Below are 20179 nucleotides of genomic sequence, written 5' to 3'. Positions count from 1 at the left end.
TATCATAAACCTCTATAAGCTAGACCATTGTGGGTTTATGTTTTTACATTAGCCCAAACACTGTCCACATACAGTATGTTTTCACAATGTTTTTGGCCTCTTTTATTTTAGTAGGATATAGGAAATATAGGCCTATACATTGAACTTGAAATAACAGCAACATTTAAGAAGAGAAAATAAGAACCTGTTTTCATATTGTCAAAGATATGTACATGACTGTTGCTCCAGATTCTCAAATTCACTTTGCCCTTTGATCTATAATTGTCATTCCAGAGAGTCGAGACTGGTCTCATACTGCATGGTTGTACACACTGTATCTTGGTTTCCTCCGTGGTGAGACAATGGGTCCAGGAGTCCGGATTCCTCTTCCATCCTGCGTAGTAAATGCCATCCAAGCCAAATATCTAAATCGCCTACACTAGTTTTCAGGAAGTGGAAGACTCCAAGGACTTGTGAATACTCAAAGTTACAGCTACAGTGCATTCGGAAAGTATTCAGACCCCTTGACATTTTCCACATTTTATTACGTTACAGCCTTATTCTAAAATTGATTAAATTGTTTTGTTCATCTATCTACACACAATACCCCATAATGACAAAGTAAAAACTGGTTTTTAGAAATGTTTGCAAATGCATTCAAAATAAACTGAAATAATACATTTACATAAGTATTCAGCCCATTTACTCAATACTTTGTTGAAGCACCTTTGGCAGCGATTACAGCCTCAAGTCTTCTTTGGTATGACGCTACAAGCTTGGCACACCTGTATTTGGGGAGTTTCTTCCATTCTTCGCTGCAGATCCTCTCAAGCTCTGTCAGGTTTGATGGGGAGCGTCGCTGCATTGCTATTTTCAGGTCTCTCCAGAGATGTTCGGTCGGGTTCAAGTCCGGGATTTGGCTGGGCCACTCAAGGACATTCAGAGACTTGTCCCGAAGCCACTCCTGCGTTATCTTGGCTGTATGCTTAGGGTCGTTGTCCTGTTGGAAGGTGAACCTTCGCCCCCAGTCTGAGGTCCTGAACGCTCTGGAGCAGGATTTATTAATTTATTAATCCATTTTTGAATAAGGTTGTAACGTAACAAAATGTGGAAAAAGACAACAGGTCTGAATACTTTCCGAAGGCACTGTGTGTGTGTGTATATATATATATATATATATATATATATATATATATATATATATATATATATATATATATATATACATACATACACATATACATACACACACACACACACATATATAGAGTGAGGGAAAAAAGTATTTGATCCCCTGCTGATTTTGTACGTTTGCCCACTGACAAAGACATGATCAGTCTATCATTTTAATGGTAGGTTTATTTGAACAGTGAGAGACTCAAATAACAACAAAAAAATCCAGAAAAATGCATGTCAAATATGTTATAAATTGAGGGAAATAAGTATTTGACCCCTCTGCAAAACATGACTTAGTACTTGGTGGCAAAACCCTTGTTGGCAATCACAGAGGTCAGACGTTTCTTGTAGTTGGCCACCAGGTTTGCACACATCTCAGGAGGGATTTGTCCCACTCCTCTTTGCAGATCTTCTCCAAGTCATTAAGGTTTCGAGGCTGACGTTTGGCAACTCGAACCTTCAGCTCCCTCCACAGATTTTCTATGGGATTAAGGTCTGGAGACTGGCTAGGCCACTCCAGGACCTTAATGTGCTTCTTCTTGAGCTACTCCTTTGTTGCCTTGGCCGTGTGTTTTGGGTCATTGTCATGCTGGAATACAAAAATCCAGAAAATCACATTGTATGATTTTTAAGTAATTAATTTGCATTTTATTGCATGACATAAGTATTTGATACATCAGAAAAGCAGAACTTAATATTTGGTACAGAAACCTTTGTTTGCAATTACAGAGATCATACGTTTCCTGTAGGACTTGACCAGGTTTGCACACACTGCAGCAGGGATTTTGGCCCACTCCTCCATACAGACCTTCTCCAGATCCTTCAGGTTTCGGGGCTGTCGCTGGGCAATACGGACTTTCAGCTCCCTCCAAAGATTTTCTATTGGGTTCAGGTCTGGAGACTGGCTAGGCCACTCCAGGACCTTGAGATGCTTCTTACGGAGCCACTCCTTAGTTGCCCTGGCTGTGTGTTTCGGGTCGTTGTCATGCTGGAAGACCCAGCCATGACCCATCTTCAATGCTCTTACTGAGGGAAGGAGGTTGTTGGCCAAGATCTCACGATACATGGCCCCATCCATCCTCCCCTCAATACGGTGCAGTCGTCCTGTCCCCTTTGCAGAAAAGCATCCCCAAAGAATGATGTTTCCACCTCCATGCTTCACGGTTGGGATGGTGTTCTTGGGGTTGTACTCATCCTTCTTCTTCCTCCAAACACGGCGAGTGGAGTTTAGACCAAAAAGCTCAATTTTTGTTTCATCAGACCACATGACCTTCTCCCATTCCTCCTCTGGATCATCCAGATGGTCATTGGCAAACTTCAGACGGGCCTGGACATGCGCTGGCTTGAGCAGGGGGACCTTGCGTGCGCTGCAGGATTTTAATCCATGACGGCGTAGTGTGTTACTAATGGTTTTCTTTGAGACTGTGGTCCCAGCTCTCTTCAGGTCATTGGCCAGGTCCTGCCATGTAGTTCTGGGCTGATCCCTCACCTTCCTCATGATCATTGATGCCCCACGAGGTGAGATTTTGCATGGAGCCCCAGACCGAGGGTGATTGACCGTCATCTTGAACTTCTTCCATTTTCTAATAATTGCGCCAACAGTTGTTGCCTTCTCACCAAGCTGCCTGCCTATTGTCCTGTAGCCCACCCCAGCCTTGTGCAGGTCTACAATTGTATCCCTGATGTCCTTACACAGCTCTCTGGTCTTGGCCATTGTGGAGAGGTTGGAGTCTGTTTGAGTGTGTGGACAGGTGTCTTTTATACAGGTAACGAGTTCAAACAGGTGCAGTTCATACAGGTAATGAGTGGAGAACAGGAGGGCTTCTTCAAGAAAAACTAACAGGTCTGTGAGAGCCGGAATTCTTACTGGTTGGTAGGTGATGTAATACTTATGTCATGCAATAAAATGCAAATTAATTACTTAAAAATCATACAATGTGATTTTCTGGATTTTTGTTTTAGATTCCGTCTCTCACAGTTGAAGTGTACCTATGATAAAAATTACAGACCTCTACATGCTTTGTAAGTAGGAAAACCTGCAAAATCGGCAGTGTATCAAATACTTGGTCTCCCCACTGTATGTATGTATATATATATATATATATACACACACAGTTAAAGTCGGAAGTTTACATACACTTAGGTTCGAGTCATTAAAACTTGTTTTTCAACCACTCCACACATTTCTTGTTAACAAACTATAGTTTTGGCAAGTCGGTTAGGACATCGACTTTGTGCATGACACGTAATTTTTCCAACAATTGTTTACAGACAGATTATTTCACTTATAATTCACTGTATCACAATTCCAGTGGGTCAGAAGTTTACATACACTAAATTGACTGTGCCTTTAAACAGCTTGGAAAATTCCATAAAACGATGTAATGGCTTTAGAAGCTTCTGATAGGCTAATTGTCATCATTTGAGTCAATTGGCGGTGTACCTGTGGATGTATTTCAAGGCCTACCTTCAAACTCAGTGCCTCTTTGCTTGACATCATGGGAAAATCAAAAAAAATCTGCCAAGACCTCAGAAAAAAAATTATAGTCCTCCACAAGTCTGGTTCATCCTTGGGAGCAATTTCCAAACGTCTGAAGGTACCACGTTCATCTGTACAAACAATAGTACGCAAGTATAAACACCATGGGACCACGCAGCCATCATACCGCTCAGGAAGGAGACGTGTTCTGTCTCCTAGAGATGAAAGTACTTTGGTGCGAAAAGTGCAAATCAATCCCAGAACAACAGCAAAGGACCTTGTGAAGATGCTGGAGGAAACAGGTACAAAAGTATATATATCCACAGTAAAACTAGTCTTATATCGACATAACCTGAAAGGCCGCTCAGCAAGGAAGAAGCCACTGCTCCAAAACCGCCATAAAAAAGCCAGACTACGGTTTGCAACTGCACATGGGGACAAAGATCATACTTTTTGGAGAAATGTCCTCTGGTCTGATAAATCAAAAATAGAACTGTTTGGCTATAATGACCATCATCATGTTTGGAGGAAAAAGGGGGACGCTTGCAAGCCGAAGAACACCATCCCAACCGTGAAGCACAGGGGTGGCAGCATTATGCATGGGGGTGCTTTGCTGCAGGAGGGACTGGTGTGCTTCACAAAATAGATGGCATCATGAGGAAGGAAAATTATGTGGATATATTGAAGCAACATCTCAAGACAACAGTCAGGAAGTTAAAGCTTGGTCGCACCCCTTCTCAAAAAACCAACACTCGATCCCTCTGATGTCAACAACTACAGACCAGTATCCCTTCTTTCTTTTCTCTCCAAAACTATTGAGCGTGCCGTCTTTAGCCAACTCTCTTGCTATCTCTCTCAGAATTACCTTCTTGATCCAAACCAGTCAGGTTTCAAGACTGGTCATTCAACTGAGACTGCTCTTTTCTGTGTCACGGAGGCTCTCCGCACTGCTAAAGCTAACTCTCTCTCCTCTGCTCTTGTCCTTCTAGACCTGTCTGCTGCCTTTGATACTGTGAACCATCAAATCCTCCTCTCCACCCTCTCCGAGCTGGGCATCTCCGGCGCGGCTCACACTTGGATTGCATCCTACCTGACCGGTCGCTCCTACCAAGTGGCGTGGCAAGAAGCTGTCTCCGCACCACGTGCTCTCACCACTGGTGTCCCCCAGGGCTCAGTTCTAGGCCCTCTCCTATTCTCGCTATACACCAAGTCACTTGGCTCTGTCATATCCTCACATGGCCTCTCCTATCATTGCTACGCAGACGACACACAACTAATCTTCTCCTTTCCCCCTTCTGGCAGACATATCAGTATGGATGACGGATCACCACCTCAAGCTGAACCTTGGCAAGACGGAGCTGCTCTTCCTCCCGGGGAAGGACTGCCCGTTCCATGATCTCGCCATCACGGTTGACAACTCCGTTGTGTCCTCCTCTCAGAGTGCGAAGAGCCTTGGCGTGACCCTGGACAACACCCTGTCGTTCTCCGCTAACATCAAGGCGGTGACCCGATCCTGTAGGTTCATGCTCTACAACATTCGGAGAGTACGACCCTGCCTTACACAGGAAGCGTCACAGGTCCTAATCCAGGCACTTGTCATCTCCCGTCTGGATTACTGCAACTCGCTGTTGGCTGGGCTCCCTGCCTGTGCCATTAAACCCCTACAACTCATCCAGAATGCCGCAGCCCGTCTGGTGTTCAACCTTCCCAAGTTCTCTCACGTCACCCCGCTCTTCCGCACACTACACTGGCTTCCAGTTGAAGCTCGCATCTGCTACAAGACCATGGTGCTTGCCTACGGAGCTGTGAGGGGAACGGCACCTCCATACCTTCAGGCTCTGATCAGTCCCTACACCCAAACAAGGGCATTGCGTTCATCCACCTCTGGCCTGCTGGCTCCCCTACCTCTGCTGAAGCACAGTTCCCGCTCAGCCCAGTCAAAACTGTTCACTGCTCTGGCACCCCAATGGTGGAACAAGCTCCCTCACGACGCCAGGACAGCGGAGTCACTCACCACCTTCCGGAGACATTTGAAACCCCACCTCTTTAAGGAACACCTGGGATAGGATAAAGTAATCCTTCTAACCCCCCCCTTACCCCACCCCCCCAAAAAATAAAAAATACAATAATAATAATAATTGTAAAGTGGTTTTCCCACTGGCTATAAGGTGAATGCACCAATTTGTAAGTCGCTCTCGATAAGAGCGTCTGCTAAATGACGTAAATGTAAATGTAAATGGGTCTTCCAAATGGACAATGACCCCAAGCACACTTCCAAAGTTGTGGCAAAATGGCTTAAGGACAACAAAGTCAAGGTATTGGCGTGGCCATCACAAAGCCCTGACCTCAATCCTATAGAACATTTGTGGGCAGAACTGAAAAGGCATGTGCGAGCAAGGAGGCCTACAAACCTGACTCATTTACACCAGCTCTATCAGGAGGAATGGGCCAGAATTCACCCAACTTATTGTGGGAAGCTTGTAGAAGGCTACCCGAAACGTTTGACCCAAGTTAAACAATTTAAAGGCAATGCTACCAAATACTAATTGAGTGTATGTAAACTTCTGACCCACTGGGAATGTGATGAAAGAAAGAAAACCTGAGATAAATAATTCTCTCTACTATTATTCTGACATTTCACATTCTTAAAATAAATTGGTGATCCTAACTGACCTATAAACAGGGAATTTTTACTAGGATTAAATGTCAGGAATTGTGAAAAACGGAGTTTAAATGTATTTGGCTAAGGTGTTTTGGCTAAGGTTTTCACACACTGTTGCTGGTATTTTGGCGCAGATCTCCTCTAGAGCAATGATGTTTTGGGACTGTCGCTGGGCAACACGGACTTTCAACTCCCTCCAAAGATTTTCTATGGGGTTGAGATCTGGAGACTGGCTAGGCCACTCCAGGACCTTGAAATGCTTCTTACGAAGCCACTCCTTTGTTGCCCGGGCGGTGTGTTTGGGATCATTGTCATGCTGAAAGACCCAGCCACGTTTCATCTTCAATGCCCTTGCTGATGGAAGGAGGTTTTCACTCAAAATCTCACGATACATGGCCCCATTCATTCTTTCCTTTACACGGATCAGTCGTCCTGGTCCCTTTGCAGAAAAACAGCCCCAAAGCATGATATTTCCACCCCCATGCTTCACAGTAGGTATGGTGTTCTTTGGATGCAACTCAGCATTCTTTGTCCTCCAAACACGACGAGTTGAGTTTTTACCAAAAGGTTATATTTTGGTTTCATCTGACCATATGACATTCTCCCAATCCTCTTCTGGATCATCCAAATGCACTCTAGCAAACTTCAGACGGGCCTGGACATGTACTGGCTTAAGCAGGGGGACACGTCTTGCACTGCAGGATTTGAGTCCCTGGCGGCGTAGTGTGTTACTGATGGTAGGCTTTGTTACTTTGGTCCCAGCTCTCTGCAGGTCATTCACTAGGTCCCCCGTGTGGTTCTGGGATTTTTGCTCACCGTTCTTGTGATCATTTTGACCCCACGGGGTGAGATCTTGCGTGGAGCCCCAGATCGAGGGAGATTATCAGTGGTCTTGTATGTCTTCCATTTCCTAATAATTGCTCCCACAGTTGATTTCTTCAAACCAAGCTGCTTACCTATTGCAGATTCAGTCTTCCCAGCCTGGTGCAGGTCTACAATTTTGTTTCTGGTGTCCTTTGACAGCTCTTTGGTCTTGGCCATAGTGGAGTTTGGAGTGTGACTGTTTGAGGTTGTGGACAGGTGTCTTTTATACTGACAACAAGTTCAAACAGGTGCCATTAATACAGGTAACGAGTGGAGGACAGATGAGCCTCTTAAAGAAGAAGTTACAGGTCTGTGAGAGCCAGAAATCTTGCTTGTTTGTAGGTGACCAAATACTTATTTTCCACCATAATTAGCAAATAAATTCATTAAAAATCCTACAATGTGATTTTCTGGAAAAATAAATCTCAATTTGTCTGTCATAGTTGACGTGTACCTATGATGAAAATTACAGGCCTCTCTCATCTTTTTAAGTGGGAGAACTTGCACAATTGGTGGCTGACTAAATACTTTTTTCCCCCACTGTATACATACACTGAACAAAAACATAAACGCAACATGTTGGTCCCATTTTTCATGAGCTGAAATAAAAGTTCTCAAATGATAGTCCCACTAAGCCCAAACCAGATGGGATGGCGTATCCCTGCAGAATTCTGTGGTAGCCATGCTGGTTCAGTGTGCCTTGAATTCTAAATGAATCACAGACAGTGTCACCAGCAAAGCACCCCCACACCATAACATCTCCTCCTCCATGCTTTACGGAGGGAACTACACATGCAGAGATAGTCCGTTCACCTACTCTGCGTCTCACAATGACAGCGGTTGGAACCAAAAATCTCAAATTTGGACTCATCAGACCAAAGGATAGATTTCCACCGGATAGATTGTCCATTGCTCGTGTTTCTTGGCCCAAGCAAGTCTCTTCTTCTTATTGCTGTCCTTTAGTAGTGGTTTCATTGCAGCAATTCAACCATGAAGGCCTGATTCACGCATTCTCCTCTGAACAGTTGATGTTGAGATGTGTCTGTTACTTGAACTCTGTGAAACATTGATTTGGGCTGCAATCTGAGGTGAAGTTAACTCTAATTAACTTATTCTCTGCAGCAGAGGTAACTCTGGGTCTTCTTTTCCTGTGGCAGTCCTCATGAGAGTCAGTTTCATCATTGCGCTTTATGGTTTTTGCGACTGCACTTGAAGAAACTTTCAAAGTTCTTTACATTTTCCGGATTGACTGACCATCTATTAAAATAATGATGGACTGTCATTTCTCTTTGCTTATTTGAGCTGTTCTTGCCATAATATGGACTTGGTATTTTACCAAATGGGGCTATCTTCTGTATACCACCCCTACCTTGTCACAACACAACTGATAGGCTCAAACGCATTAAGAAGGAAAGAAATTCCACAAATTACCTTTTAGCAAGGTACACCTGTTAATTGAAATAAATTGAGAGAAGGCCATTAATTTTCATCATAGGTACACGTCAACTATGACAGACAAATTGAGAAACTTTTTTCCAGAAAATTACATTGTAGGATTTTTTATGAATTTATTTGCAAATGATGGTGGAAAATAAGTATTTGGTCACCTACAAACAAGCAAGATTTCTGGCTCTCACAGACCTGTAACTTCTTCTTTAAGAGGCTCCTCAGTCCTCCACTCGTTACCTGTATTAATGGCACCGGTTTGAACTTGTTATCAGTATAAAAGACACCTGTCCACAACCTCAAACAGTCACACTCCAAACTCCACTATGGCCAAGACCAAAGAGCTGTCAAAGGACACCAGAAACAAAATTGTAGACCTGCACCAGGCTGGGAAGACTGAATCTGCAATAGGTAAGCAGCTTGGTTTGAAGAAATCAACTGTGGGAGCAATTATTAGGAAATGGAAGACATACAAGACCACTGATAATCTCCCTCGATCTTGGGCTCCACGCAAGATCTCACCCCGTGGGATCAAAATGATCACACGAACGGTGAGCAAAAATCCCAGAACCACACGGGGGGACCTAGTGAATGACCTGCAGAGAGCTGGGACCAAAGTAACAAAGCTTACCATCAGTAACACACTACGCCGCCAGGGACTCAAATCCTGCAGTGCCAGACGTGTCCCCCTGCTTAAGCCAGTACATGTCCAGGCCCATCTCAAGTTTGCTAGAGTGCATTAGGATGATCCAGAAGAGGATTGGGAGAATGTCATATGGTCAGATGAAACCAAAATAGAACTTTTTGGTAAAAACTCAACTCGTCGTGTTTGGAGGACAAAGAATGCTGAGTTGCATCCAAAGAACACCATACCTACTGTGAAGCATGGGGGTGGAAACATTATGCTTTGGGGCTGTTTTTCTGCAAAGGGACCAGGACGACTGATCCGTGTAAAGGAAAGAATGAATGGGGCCATGTATCGTGAGATTTTGAGTGAAAACCTCCTTCCATCAGCAAGGGCATTGAAGATGAAACGTGGCTGGGTCTTTCAGCATGACAATGATCCCAAACACACCGCCCGGGCAACGAAGGAGTGGCTTCGTAAGAAGCATTTCAAGGTCCTGGAGTGGCCTAGCCAGTCTCCAGATCTAAACCCCATAGAAAATCTTTGGAGGGAGTTGAAAGTCCGTGTTGCCCAGCGACAGCCCCAAAACATCACTGCTCTAGAGGAGATCTGCATGGAGGAATGGGCCAAAATACCAGCAACAGTGTGTGAAAACCTTGTGAAGACTTACAGAAAACGTTTGACCTGTGTCATTGCCAACAAAGGGTATATAACAAAGTATTGAGAAACTTTTGTTATTGACCAAATACTTATTTTCCACCATAATTTGCAAATAAATTCATTAAAAATCCTACAATGTGATTTTCTGGATTTTTCTCATTTTGTCTGTCATAGTTGACGTGTACCTATGATGAAAATTACAGGCCTCTCTCATCTTTTTAAGTGGGAGAACTTGCACAATTGGTGGCTGACTAAATACTTTTTTTCCCCACTGTGTGACCAACCGGCTCAAAATTGGTCTTATGTGGCAAAATTTTAAATTGTGTTTTTTACATTTGATAAAAGTAGAGACTCAGAGCTACAAAATGGTATATCATACACTACGTTTGAGTAACAATGGGAAAGTAAATTTTCTTTGAAAGTTGATAAACTTGTAAACTCACCTTTGAGAAAATGGCCTTTGAATCTTTTGGTACTACTACTGGAGAGCCCTTCTTTGTGTACACCCATTCAGCATTGTTCACACCCTCTTAAGCTTTAGCCCCACCCATGTCTTTATGGGTTGATCCGAGCGTTCTGTACTAACAACAGTAGTCAAGCACTCAAGCTAACTTGCTCACTGAACATTACTCGCCCTAGCAGAGCTGGTTAGGCTGTTATGTTATCCAGATCGTTGGTGACTGCAACTGTGCTGTCAGATTGTCCGTTCGTAAATTCAAAACGTGTCGCACACCGGATGCTCTGGCCGATGAATAGGGTTGATCCGAACTTTCTGACCTCACAACGGCAGTCAAGCTAACTGGCTAACATTGGCTAGCTTGCTAGCTACTTCCAGACACATAATGAGAGAACACCCCACTCTGACCATTTTACTCGCCCTAGCAGAGCTGGTTAGGCTGTTTTCATGTTATCCAGAGCGTTGGTGACTGTAACTGTGCTGCTGGCAACAATTTAACAACGATTTTTTGCCAACGTTTACTGACACTGGCCATATTCAACGGAAGTTGAGCATTCAGAAATTCATCAGTTATTCTGCGCTCTGGCACACTCAGACGAGAGTGTTCTGAAATCGGAGTAGATGGCCAGACTGAATTTATGAACGCACCCGAAATGGTTACTTGCAAAGTCTTTTGTTAAGACATGTAGCTAGCTAGCTAGATAAACAATTAACCATAATCCCAACTCATGACGTTACTACCCTGCATGAATCTGCAGGTAGCCAACCAACCAGGTTCAATGTTAGCTAGCAAACATTAGGCTATAGCTAGCCAAGCAAATGGCTCTGATATACAAATAATTAAGGTCATACACGTAACGTTAGCTAGCGAGCCAGCCAGCTAACGTTAGCTAGCTAGCTAGGTAAACAATGAACCATAATCCCAAATTATGACGTTACTACCCTGCATGAATCTGCAGGTAGCTAACAACCAGGTTCAATGTTAGCTAGCTAACATTAGGCTATAGCTAGCCAAGCAAATGGCTCTCTGTCAAAATTCGAAACATGTAATATCTGAAAATGTAGCTAGCTAGACTATCTTACCCGTATACATCCTTCATGGATGGACGCGTCTCCTGTAAGATGCCATGGTTGCCCTTAGTTTGAAGATGTAATCCGGAGACAGGTGTTATCTCCATCTCCTTAGCTATCATACTCGAATTCCACTGATTTCAAAACTCTGTCCTCCAGAAAGTGGAGCACCATTTATGCCGTTTTAATACAAGATACATTTTTTTTTAAAGCCGCGTTAGACAGGATTACCTAGACATACTGACCAGCTCAAATTGACAGAAGCGTGCTATATGGTAGACCAATCCAAACTCATCTCTTGGCATGTCCAGCCCACTCATTATCTCAGCCAATCATGGCTAGCGGGAAAGTTGCTGTCTTTTTCTTTGGCTAAACCAACTAGGCTCGTAACTAAAAAAACATATTTGTATTTACAATTGGCATTCAAGTTTGTTATTATGGCACATGAAAGTTCACATGTTCGAAAAGGCATTTCTGCCAAAAGACGCATTTTGATTAATTTTTTTAAAGTTTGAGTTCAAACGGCTCTCCTGTGAAGTAGTGAACCGCGACATACGCCTAGTTTCCTGAAACGGGTCACATATATAAAAACACAGGACAATCATGTTTTTGACTGCACTGGGCCTTTAACCATTAGTGGGGGAAATGCAAAACTGACCCAAGATCAGCGCCTAGGGGCAACTTCACCCTACTCCGTTTCGTATCTCTAAACGGTATAAATAAGAACAATACATCTTATCTGTAACACGCTTTCTCACAAAAACTCACAAAGTGCTCAAATAGTAGCAGCATCACTAGAGTATCACTCTAAAGATGAACCATGGCGTGTGTACTGTGTATTAGGCTTTACCTCTTTACAGGACTGTATGGACATGTACTCTGAGAAGATTTGTTTTGCTCGGGAGGCCATTTTGGACTGGGATTTGATCTTCCTGTACTTCTCACAGGCCAGCCAGAAGTCCAAGTTCTCCTCACTGAACTCTGTCTGCAGGAACCTTTGGAAGACTGCCACTCCATCTGTCCAGGACGATAATATCATATTATATAGTGTTTTTGTATTAAATATTGTGTTATTAAATAGTATACAGTGAGGGAAAAAAGTATTTGATCCCATGCTGATTTTGTACGTTTGCCCACTGACAAAGACATTATCAGTCTATAATTTTAATGGTAGGTTTATTTGAACAGTGAGAGACAGAATAACAACAAAAAAATCCAGAAAAATGCATGTCAAAGATGGTATAAATTGATTTGCATTTTAATGAGGGAAATAAGTATTTGACCCCTTTGCAAAACATGACTTAGTACTTGGTGGCAAAACCCTTGTTGGCAATCACAGAGGTCATACGTTTCTTGTAGTTGGCCACCAGGTTTGCACACATCTCAGGAGGGATTTTGTCCCACTCCTCTTTGCAGATTTTCTCCAAGTCATTAAGGTTTCGAGGCTGACGTTTGGCAACTCGAACCTTCAGCTCCCTCCACAGATTTTCTATGGGATTAAGGTCTGGAGACTGGCTAGGCCACTCCAGGACCTTAATGTGCTTCTTCTTGAGCCACTTCTTTGTTGCCTTGGCCGTGTGTTTTGGGTTGTCATGCTGGAATACCATCCACGACCCATTTTCAATGCCCTGGCTGAGGGAAGGAGGTTCTCACCCAAGATATGACGGTACATGGCCCAAAACACACGGCCAAGGCAACAAAGAAGTGGCTCAAAAAGAAGCACATTAAGGTCCTGGAGTGGCCTAGCCAGTCTCCAGACCTTAATCCCATAGAAAATCTGTGGAGGGAGCTGAAGGTTCGAGTTGCCAAACGTCAGCCTCGAAACCTTAATGACTTGGAGAAAATCTGCAAAGAGGAGTGGGACAAAATCCCTCCTGAGATGTGTGCAAACCTGGTGGCCAACTACAAGAAACGTATGACCTCTGTGATTGCCAACAAGGGTTTTGCCACCAAGTACTAAGTCATGTTTTGCAAAGGGGTCAAATACTTATTTCCCTCATTAAAATGCAAATCAATTTATAACATATTTGACATGCATTTTTCTGGATTTTTTGTTGTTGTTATTCTGTCTCTCACTGTTCAAATAAACCTACCATTAAAATTATAGACTGATAATGTCTTTGTCAGTGGGCAAACGTACAAAATAAGCAGGGGATCAAATACTTTTTTCCCTCACTGTATATAAAAATGTTGTGTTTTTAGATGTATCAACATACAGGACCACAATGGAAATAAGTATGTTGACTGTATTCTTATGCTTGCTGTATTCAATTAATTAATTTACAGTCATTTTGAGACCAAGGTATTTTTTGCATGGCTCCCTTGGAAAATATACAGTGGTCTCCCCTGCCTAAACAAAGGTTAAAGGTTTATTTTAATTTTTGCATTGTCATTTCAGAAAATGTCCATAATGTATCTGCCGCTAATAGTGGGATGATAGTGTTTCACAGTATTAATTACAGTTTTGTGATTGGCTGTGATATTCACCTATTGATGAGCGGCATCTGTTGTCAAAATGGGAAAATCGCTCATTTCCTGCTTGCTAAAATTCTACACTGTCTGCTCAATTTCAGTTTATTTGAGAAAACAAGCACTGAATAGTATAGGAAATCATTGTGCCATCTAAATCGCTGAGAAATCAGTTTAGAATTTTTGCAACCAGGAAATGACAGCGATTGCCACTAGATAACACAGCCACAAAGTCAGAACAGCTTTCCCATTGTGACAACAGATGCCGCTCTGGCGGGAGAAATCAATAGGCAAATATCACAGCCAATCACAACACTGGCGGGTAAGTAATACTGTGAAAATCTATCTTTCCACTATTAGCGGCATATATATTATGGACATTTTCTGAAATTACAATGAAAAATTAAAAATAAATCCTATGTGTAGCACCTTTAAATAAAAAAGAAATAAAGAGATTAGGATCTTTGCGTATGGAAAAACTTACATTTGTGAGCCAGCAGCGTATCAAAGCATTCCCCCCACTTTAGAGCCTCCTCTGGCGATGGCCTAAAAATGAAAGCACAGAAAGACAAATTACTAATACATCAAGTTTCTTATTGCGTGGGAGCCTTTCAAATAAATACCCTTCTCTCACACTGTGCCTCTTGTACTGTAAGTGTTTATCATTATACTCTGACTATGATTAAAAGTATTTCCTACTGTGAACAGCACGAAGTTGAGGTGATTGACGAAAACGGTAACAGTAACTATTCTCTCATAGCAAAAACATGACATGCTGATCACCAACATGACATGCTGATCACAAACTGAACGACACGTGTTGGTTGGTTTGTTGTTGTAATGCTTTTCATATAACTCTAGTGTATGAAGTCGGTTTGAGGTACAGTATCCTCTTCTAAGGTCATGGGACGCGCCAGTGGATGGAGTGTGCTTTACAGTGTAGGGTGAAGTTGCCCCTAGATGATGATCTTGGGTCAGTTTTGCATTTCCCTCACTAATGGTTAAGGTTAGGATTGGGGTAGGGGAAGCTGGTCCTAGATCTATACCTAGGACCAGCTTCCGGAGTGCTCTTTACAAGGAGGCTCTTACTTGACAGACTTCAGGACTTTCTCTAGCCCGTTTGTTGGGTTGCTGCCATAGAAATCATTCTTCCTCCTTAAGAAAGTCAAGCGATTTTTCATGTCCTTGGCCCTGTGGAAAACATATTTTTTTATTATGTCAATGCCAGAGTATAACCCATAGAGTCGATCCGCTGACTGATACAATCCACTAGCATTGCTACATGCACCCAAAATGCTAGCTAGGAGATTCTATGACGCTGCTAAATAACCAGCTTGAAGAAAATAAAAAAAGGTTTGGATGAAACAACACTCTAGGTAAATCAAAAATAAGATAAATCAGTTTTTTTTTTAAAGCAAATGTCTCTAGTCTCCAGTTCTTGTTCCAAAATGAGGAGAGAGAACTTTGGGAATGAAAATGAGAGTAGTTATATCATGATAGAAACATTTTGAGCATAGCAACATTTGATAATGATTGTGATTCAGTGACTGCTGAAGAACAGAGAAGAAACCAGAGGAGGAGGTCAAACAGGATAGCACCAACAATTCGTCATGTCACCCGATCTCTCTGTGTTGCAGCTGTCGATTTCAATATGAAAAGATGGGGGGAAAAGTTTTGACACATGCTTTGGTGAATTTGCAAAGCATGCAAGACAAGAGATACTGATTACCAAGACATATGCACACCCTCCTCTCTCCCTCGCGCTGGCAGCATGGCATTAGTGGAAACCAAGACAGTTTTCGGGGCAGGCCTGGTTGTCGCGTCATCAGGGACAATTTTAGCATTTTAGCTAACCCTAACAATTTCCTAACCTTAACCTAATTCTCCTAACCTGCCACGTTAATTATACTAACCTGCCACGTTAATTCTGCTAACCTGCTGTGTAAATTCTCCTAACCTGCTACGAAAAGTAACTTCTGCTAGTCAAAACTGGCAGACCTGCCCTGAGAACAGTCTTGGTTTCCACTTATGCGATACAGCTTCGCGCTGGCTCGCCTGCTCTTTCACGTCGCTAATGATGCGAGTGTGTGTTCAATCTTCGGTCTGTCCATACACTTTTTGGTCCAGACGGAGACTTGGATTACTCCAGCTGCTCTCTCGTCAATGGACTATGTGTTCTCTCAAAATCTGAGAGCATCTGGTCATCGCGGTGGTGGCACAGGGCTACAACTTTTTTCCTAAGTGAAGATGTTCTCTTTAATCCCTCTATCAGCTGTCTATCTCATTTGAATTCCATGCAGTCACTGTCACAACTATAAAACTTGGGTGAGCATCCACAATGGAGGAAGTTTATCATTCTACAGTTGGCCTACATCTGTCAATCAACTGATGGCCCAAATCAACTCATCAACTCAGCCAGGGAAACACAACCAGTAGCCTATTATCGCTTTTCACACCTTTCATTATGTGACAATGGCTAGGCTATTGGGTAGCCTACAGAATGCAGCCTATTGGAAAATAATCAAATAACATGGGGTTTGTTGCAACCATCGATGGCACTTGATAATTGCCAGCTGATGTCTCGTTAAACCATCAATATGCACTAAATTCACCCGCACAGCTGATCACAATTGCAACCATTATTGGTTACCTCATTATCGCTCCCTAAAAGATGATGTCGGTGTTACCTAGGTGTTGCCATTGGAACAACTTAGCCCTTTTCAACCAGACTAAGGGCTGTACAATAGAAAAAAGTATTAACTCGCTTAACATGCCAAATCTACTGTGGCAATTTACCCAACACTTTGTATGAATGGAAACTAATGTTGATGTAGCCTATAGATATTATTTTATTTGCTTCCTATTTATGTTATCCAAAAGTGTCTGGTATGGTAATTTCTTATCAAGATCATGGGGTAAAATATCCCTGCACCATCCATATTTGAAATGTGTAACTTAATCAAGTAAATCGGGGTAGATTGAGTTATTTGTGCCAGATGGCCATTGGCCGGAATCAAACCCACACCAACACGGTAGGACTATATGTGCACACTGAAGAGAGAATATTATTTTCATGATATGCCCTGATCCCAATGAAACGACGGCCCCCACATGGAGAGAAGGAGAACTGCTCATTTTCAGAGATTCACAAGGCTCATTTGAATTTCCTGATGCAGCAGGAAAATTCTCTGCAACAAAAGGGATCAAGTTAAGATCTGACATCTGTACCTTCTCTTCCCCTGTATCCGCTGATAAGCCCACTTTCTATCACTCTACATTTTAAGCTTCTGCCTCCAACCATGGGAAACTCTTCCCCACTTTTTCCTCCCTCCTTATTCCTCCCTCCTCCCTTTCTGCGGACGACTTTGTCAACCACTTTGAAAAAAAGGATGACGACATCCGCTCCTCATTCACTCAGCCTTCTGAGTCCATTGGTCCCACTCACACAGAACTACCTTACGGCTTAACCTATTTCTCCCCTCTCTCTCCAGATGATATCCTGTGACTAGTGATGTCCACCCGCCCAACAACCTGCCCACTTGACCCCATCCCCTCCTCCCATCTCCAGACCATCTCTGGAGACTTTCTCCCTTTCCTCACCTCCCTCCAACTAATCCTTGACCACGGGCTGCGTCCTCTGACTTCGAGGGCCAGAGTCACTCCCCTCCTCAGGAAACCAACACTTGACTCCGCTGATGTCAAAAACTACAGACCGGTATCCCTTCTTTCTTTTCTTTCCAAAACACATGAGCGTGCAGGTTCTGACCAACTCTCTCGCTATCTCGCTCAGAACGATCTTCATGACCCTAACCAGTCAGGCTTCAAGGCGACTCACTCAACTGAGATCGCTTTCCTCTGTATCACAGAGGCGCTCTACTAAAACTGACTCTCTCTCCTCTGTTCTCTAAAGCTGACTGCCTCCTCTGTTCTCATCCTCCTAAATCTATCTGCTGCTTTCGACACTGTGAACCATCAGATCCTCTTTTCCACCCTCTCAGGGTTGGGCGTCTCAGGCTCTGCACACTCCTGGATTGCATCCTACGAGGCAGGTCGCTCCTACTAGGTGGCATGGAGAGGATCTGTGTTTGCACCACGTGCTCTCACTACTGGTGTCCCTCAGGGCACGGTATTAGGCCCTCTTTTCTCTCAAGTTACTCAGCTCTGTCAAATCCTCACATGGTCTCACTTATCATTGCTATGCGGATGACACTCAACTACTCTTCCCCCCCCTTCTGACACCCAGGTGGCAACACGCATCTCTGCGTGCCTGGCAGACATCTCAGCTTGGATGTCGGCCCACCACCTCAAGATCAACCTCCCAGGGAAGGCCTGCCCGCTCCAAGACCTCTCCATCACGGTTGATAACTCCACAATGTCCCCCTCCCAGAGTGCAAAGAATCTTGGCGTGACCCTGGACAACACCCTGTCGTTCTCTGTAAACATCAAAGCAGTGACTCGCTTCTGCAGGTTCACGCTCTACAACATCTACAGAGTATGAAGTGGCGCACACTCAAAAATGCTGGGTTAAAAACACCCAATTTGGGTAAATCTTAGAACACAAGTTGGGTTATTTTGACCCATTGTTTTCTTTAAGTTGGGTTGTTGAGCTATCCACAGGGTCAGATCAGAAGACTGGAGGCGTGGCCTAGTAGAGGTAGTGTTTTCATATAGTTATTTTTGGCCACCTGTGAGAATAAATGTCATTCCGGTTCATACGTTCTGTTGTATTGTCAACACATGTTAAGGTTGAACACTGACACTTTTATAGCTTTAATAAGGCTTACACAGGAGTATAAGTTATTTAAGTGCCTATGCATATCCCAATGTTGGGATAGTTACCACTTTGTTATGTTTAAATAATAATGTTATACATTTTACATTCCAATATGTAATGTGAAAAAATATTGAAGGGAAATTTATATTTACAGTGTACAAATATAACATGAACAGGAATTACATTTACCTCGACTGGTGAGCTCGTCTGAGTCGGTGTCTGCGGAGTCGCTGATGGAGATGCTCTCTGGTGTCAAAAAGTAGTCGCCACTGATCATCTGAACCAGCTCCCACCACAACATTACTATTTCTCTCTCCTGGGAATCCATTGATGCAGTAGAAAGCTAAGCTAGCTAGCTAAGATGTAGGCAGTAGTGACAGTGTGACTATGTATGATGGGGTTTTGACAGATCTGAAGAGCGAGAGAGAGAGACTGTGTAGCCTGAGGTAAAGTTTTTGTTTTACTGCGGATGATACGATATAGCAGCTATGGTTGGGCAAACAGGAAAATCATCCAATTGAATAGCCTATTGCAGTTTGATTGAAAATATATAGCTAACTAGCTAGTTTGCAATTCATTCCTGATTTTGGGTTTTGATAGAGCAGATAAGATAGTACCGCAAAAGCCTGATGTGATGTGTTACAAGCTAGCATCCACCGAACCGATGTGAAAGTGCTCCGTTTCATTCTACGTTTATAATATTAAAAACTATATTTATACTCTGAATTTGGCAATAAGACATACAGATTATGAAAGCAAAGACATTTTGTTAAAATCAGATGAAACTCCCAAACAGCGAAAAATCTAAATGGACAAAAACACAATTTATATGCAAATTAGCCATAACGACTTCAGACTGATTATGATAAAGTGCGTCACATATCATAAAGTGGTAACTATCCCAACCTTGGGATACGCATAGGCACTTAAGGAACTCAAATTGCGTAAGCCTTATTAAGCTACAAAAGTGTCAGTGCTCAACCTTAACATGTGTTGACAATACAACAGAATAGATGAAGCGGAATTACATTTACTTTCACGGCTGGCCAAAAAGAACCAACTGAAAGCCACGCCCCTTCTAAGCCATGCCTCCAGTTCTGATCTGACCCAGTGGACCATAGCTCAGTGACCCAACTGGCTGGGTCAAAAATAACCCAACGTGTGTTCTGTTTTTAATCCAGCATTTTTTGGAGTGTGGTGCTTGCATAAGGAGCAGCAAGGGGAACAGCCCCTCCTTACCTTCAGGCTATGCTCAAACCATACATCCCAACCAGAGCACTCCGTTCCGCCACCTCTGGTCTCTTGGCCCTCCCACCCCTACGGGAGGGCAGCTCCAGCTCAGCCCCGTCAAAGCTGTTCTCTGTCCTGGTACCCCAATGGTGGAACAAGCTTCCCCCTAAAGTCAGGACAGCGGAGTCCCTGCCCATCTCTCAAAAATGTCTGAAACCCTGTCTCTTTGAAGAGCATCTTAAATAACTCTCACGGCGCACCCCTCCCCACAAAAAAAATAAATGCAC

At 43.2% G+C, this 20179-nt stretch overlaps 1 protein-coding gene across 1 annotated transcript in view; it reads right to left on the bottom strand.

Moving 5' to 3' along the window:
• Nucleotides 1-20179, bottom strand: part of rgs3b (regulator of G protein signaling 3b) — a 74269-nt gene that overhangs the window by 5570 nt on the left and 48520 nt on the right. The window contains exons 12-14 of the mRNA XM_084177041.1: nucleotides 14978-15079; nucleotides 14373-14434; nucleotides 12270-12436 (exon numbers count right to left, since the gene is read on the bottom strand). Coding sequence (XP_084033167.1) covers nucleotides 12270-12436; nucleotides 14373-14434; nucleotides 14978-15079 — 331 coding nt within the window. The remainder of the gene's footprint in view (nucleotides 1-12269; nucleotides 12437-14372; nucleotides 14435-14977; nucleotides 15080-20179) is intronic.

This window comes from Coregonus lavaretus, assembly GCF_964263955.1.
Source record: "Coregonus lavaretus genome assembly, chromosome: 14".
Lineage (NCBI taxonomy): Eukaryota > Metazoa > Chordata > Actinopteri > Salmoniformes > Salmonidae > Coregonus > Coregonus lavaretus.
Note: the sequence above shows the minus strand (reverse complement) of the source record. Positions and strands in the feature narration are given on the sequence as shown.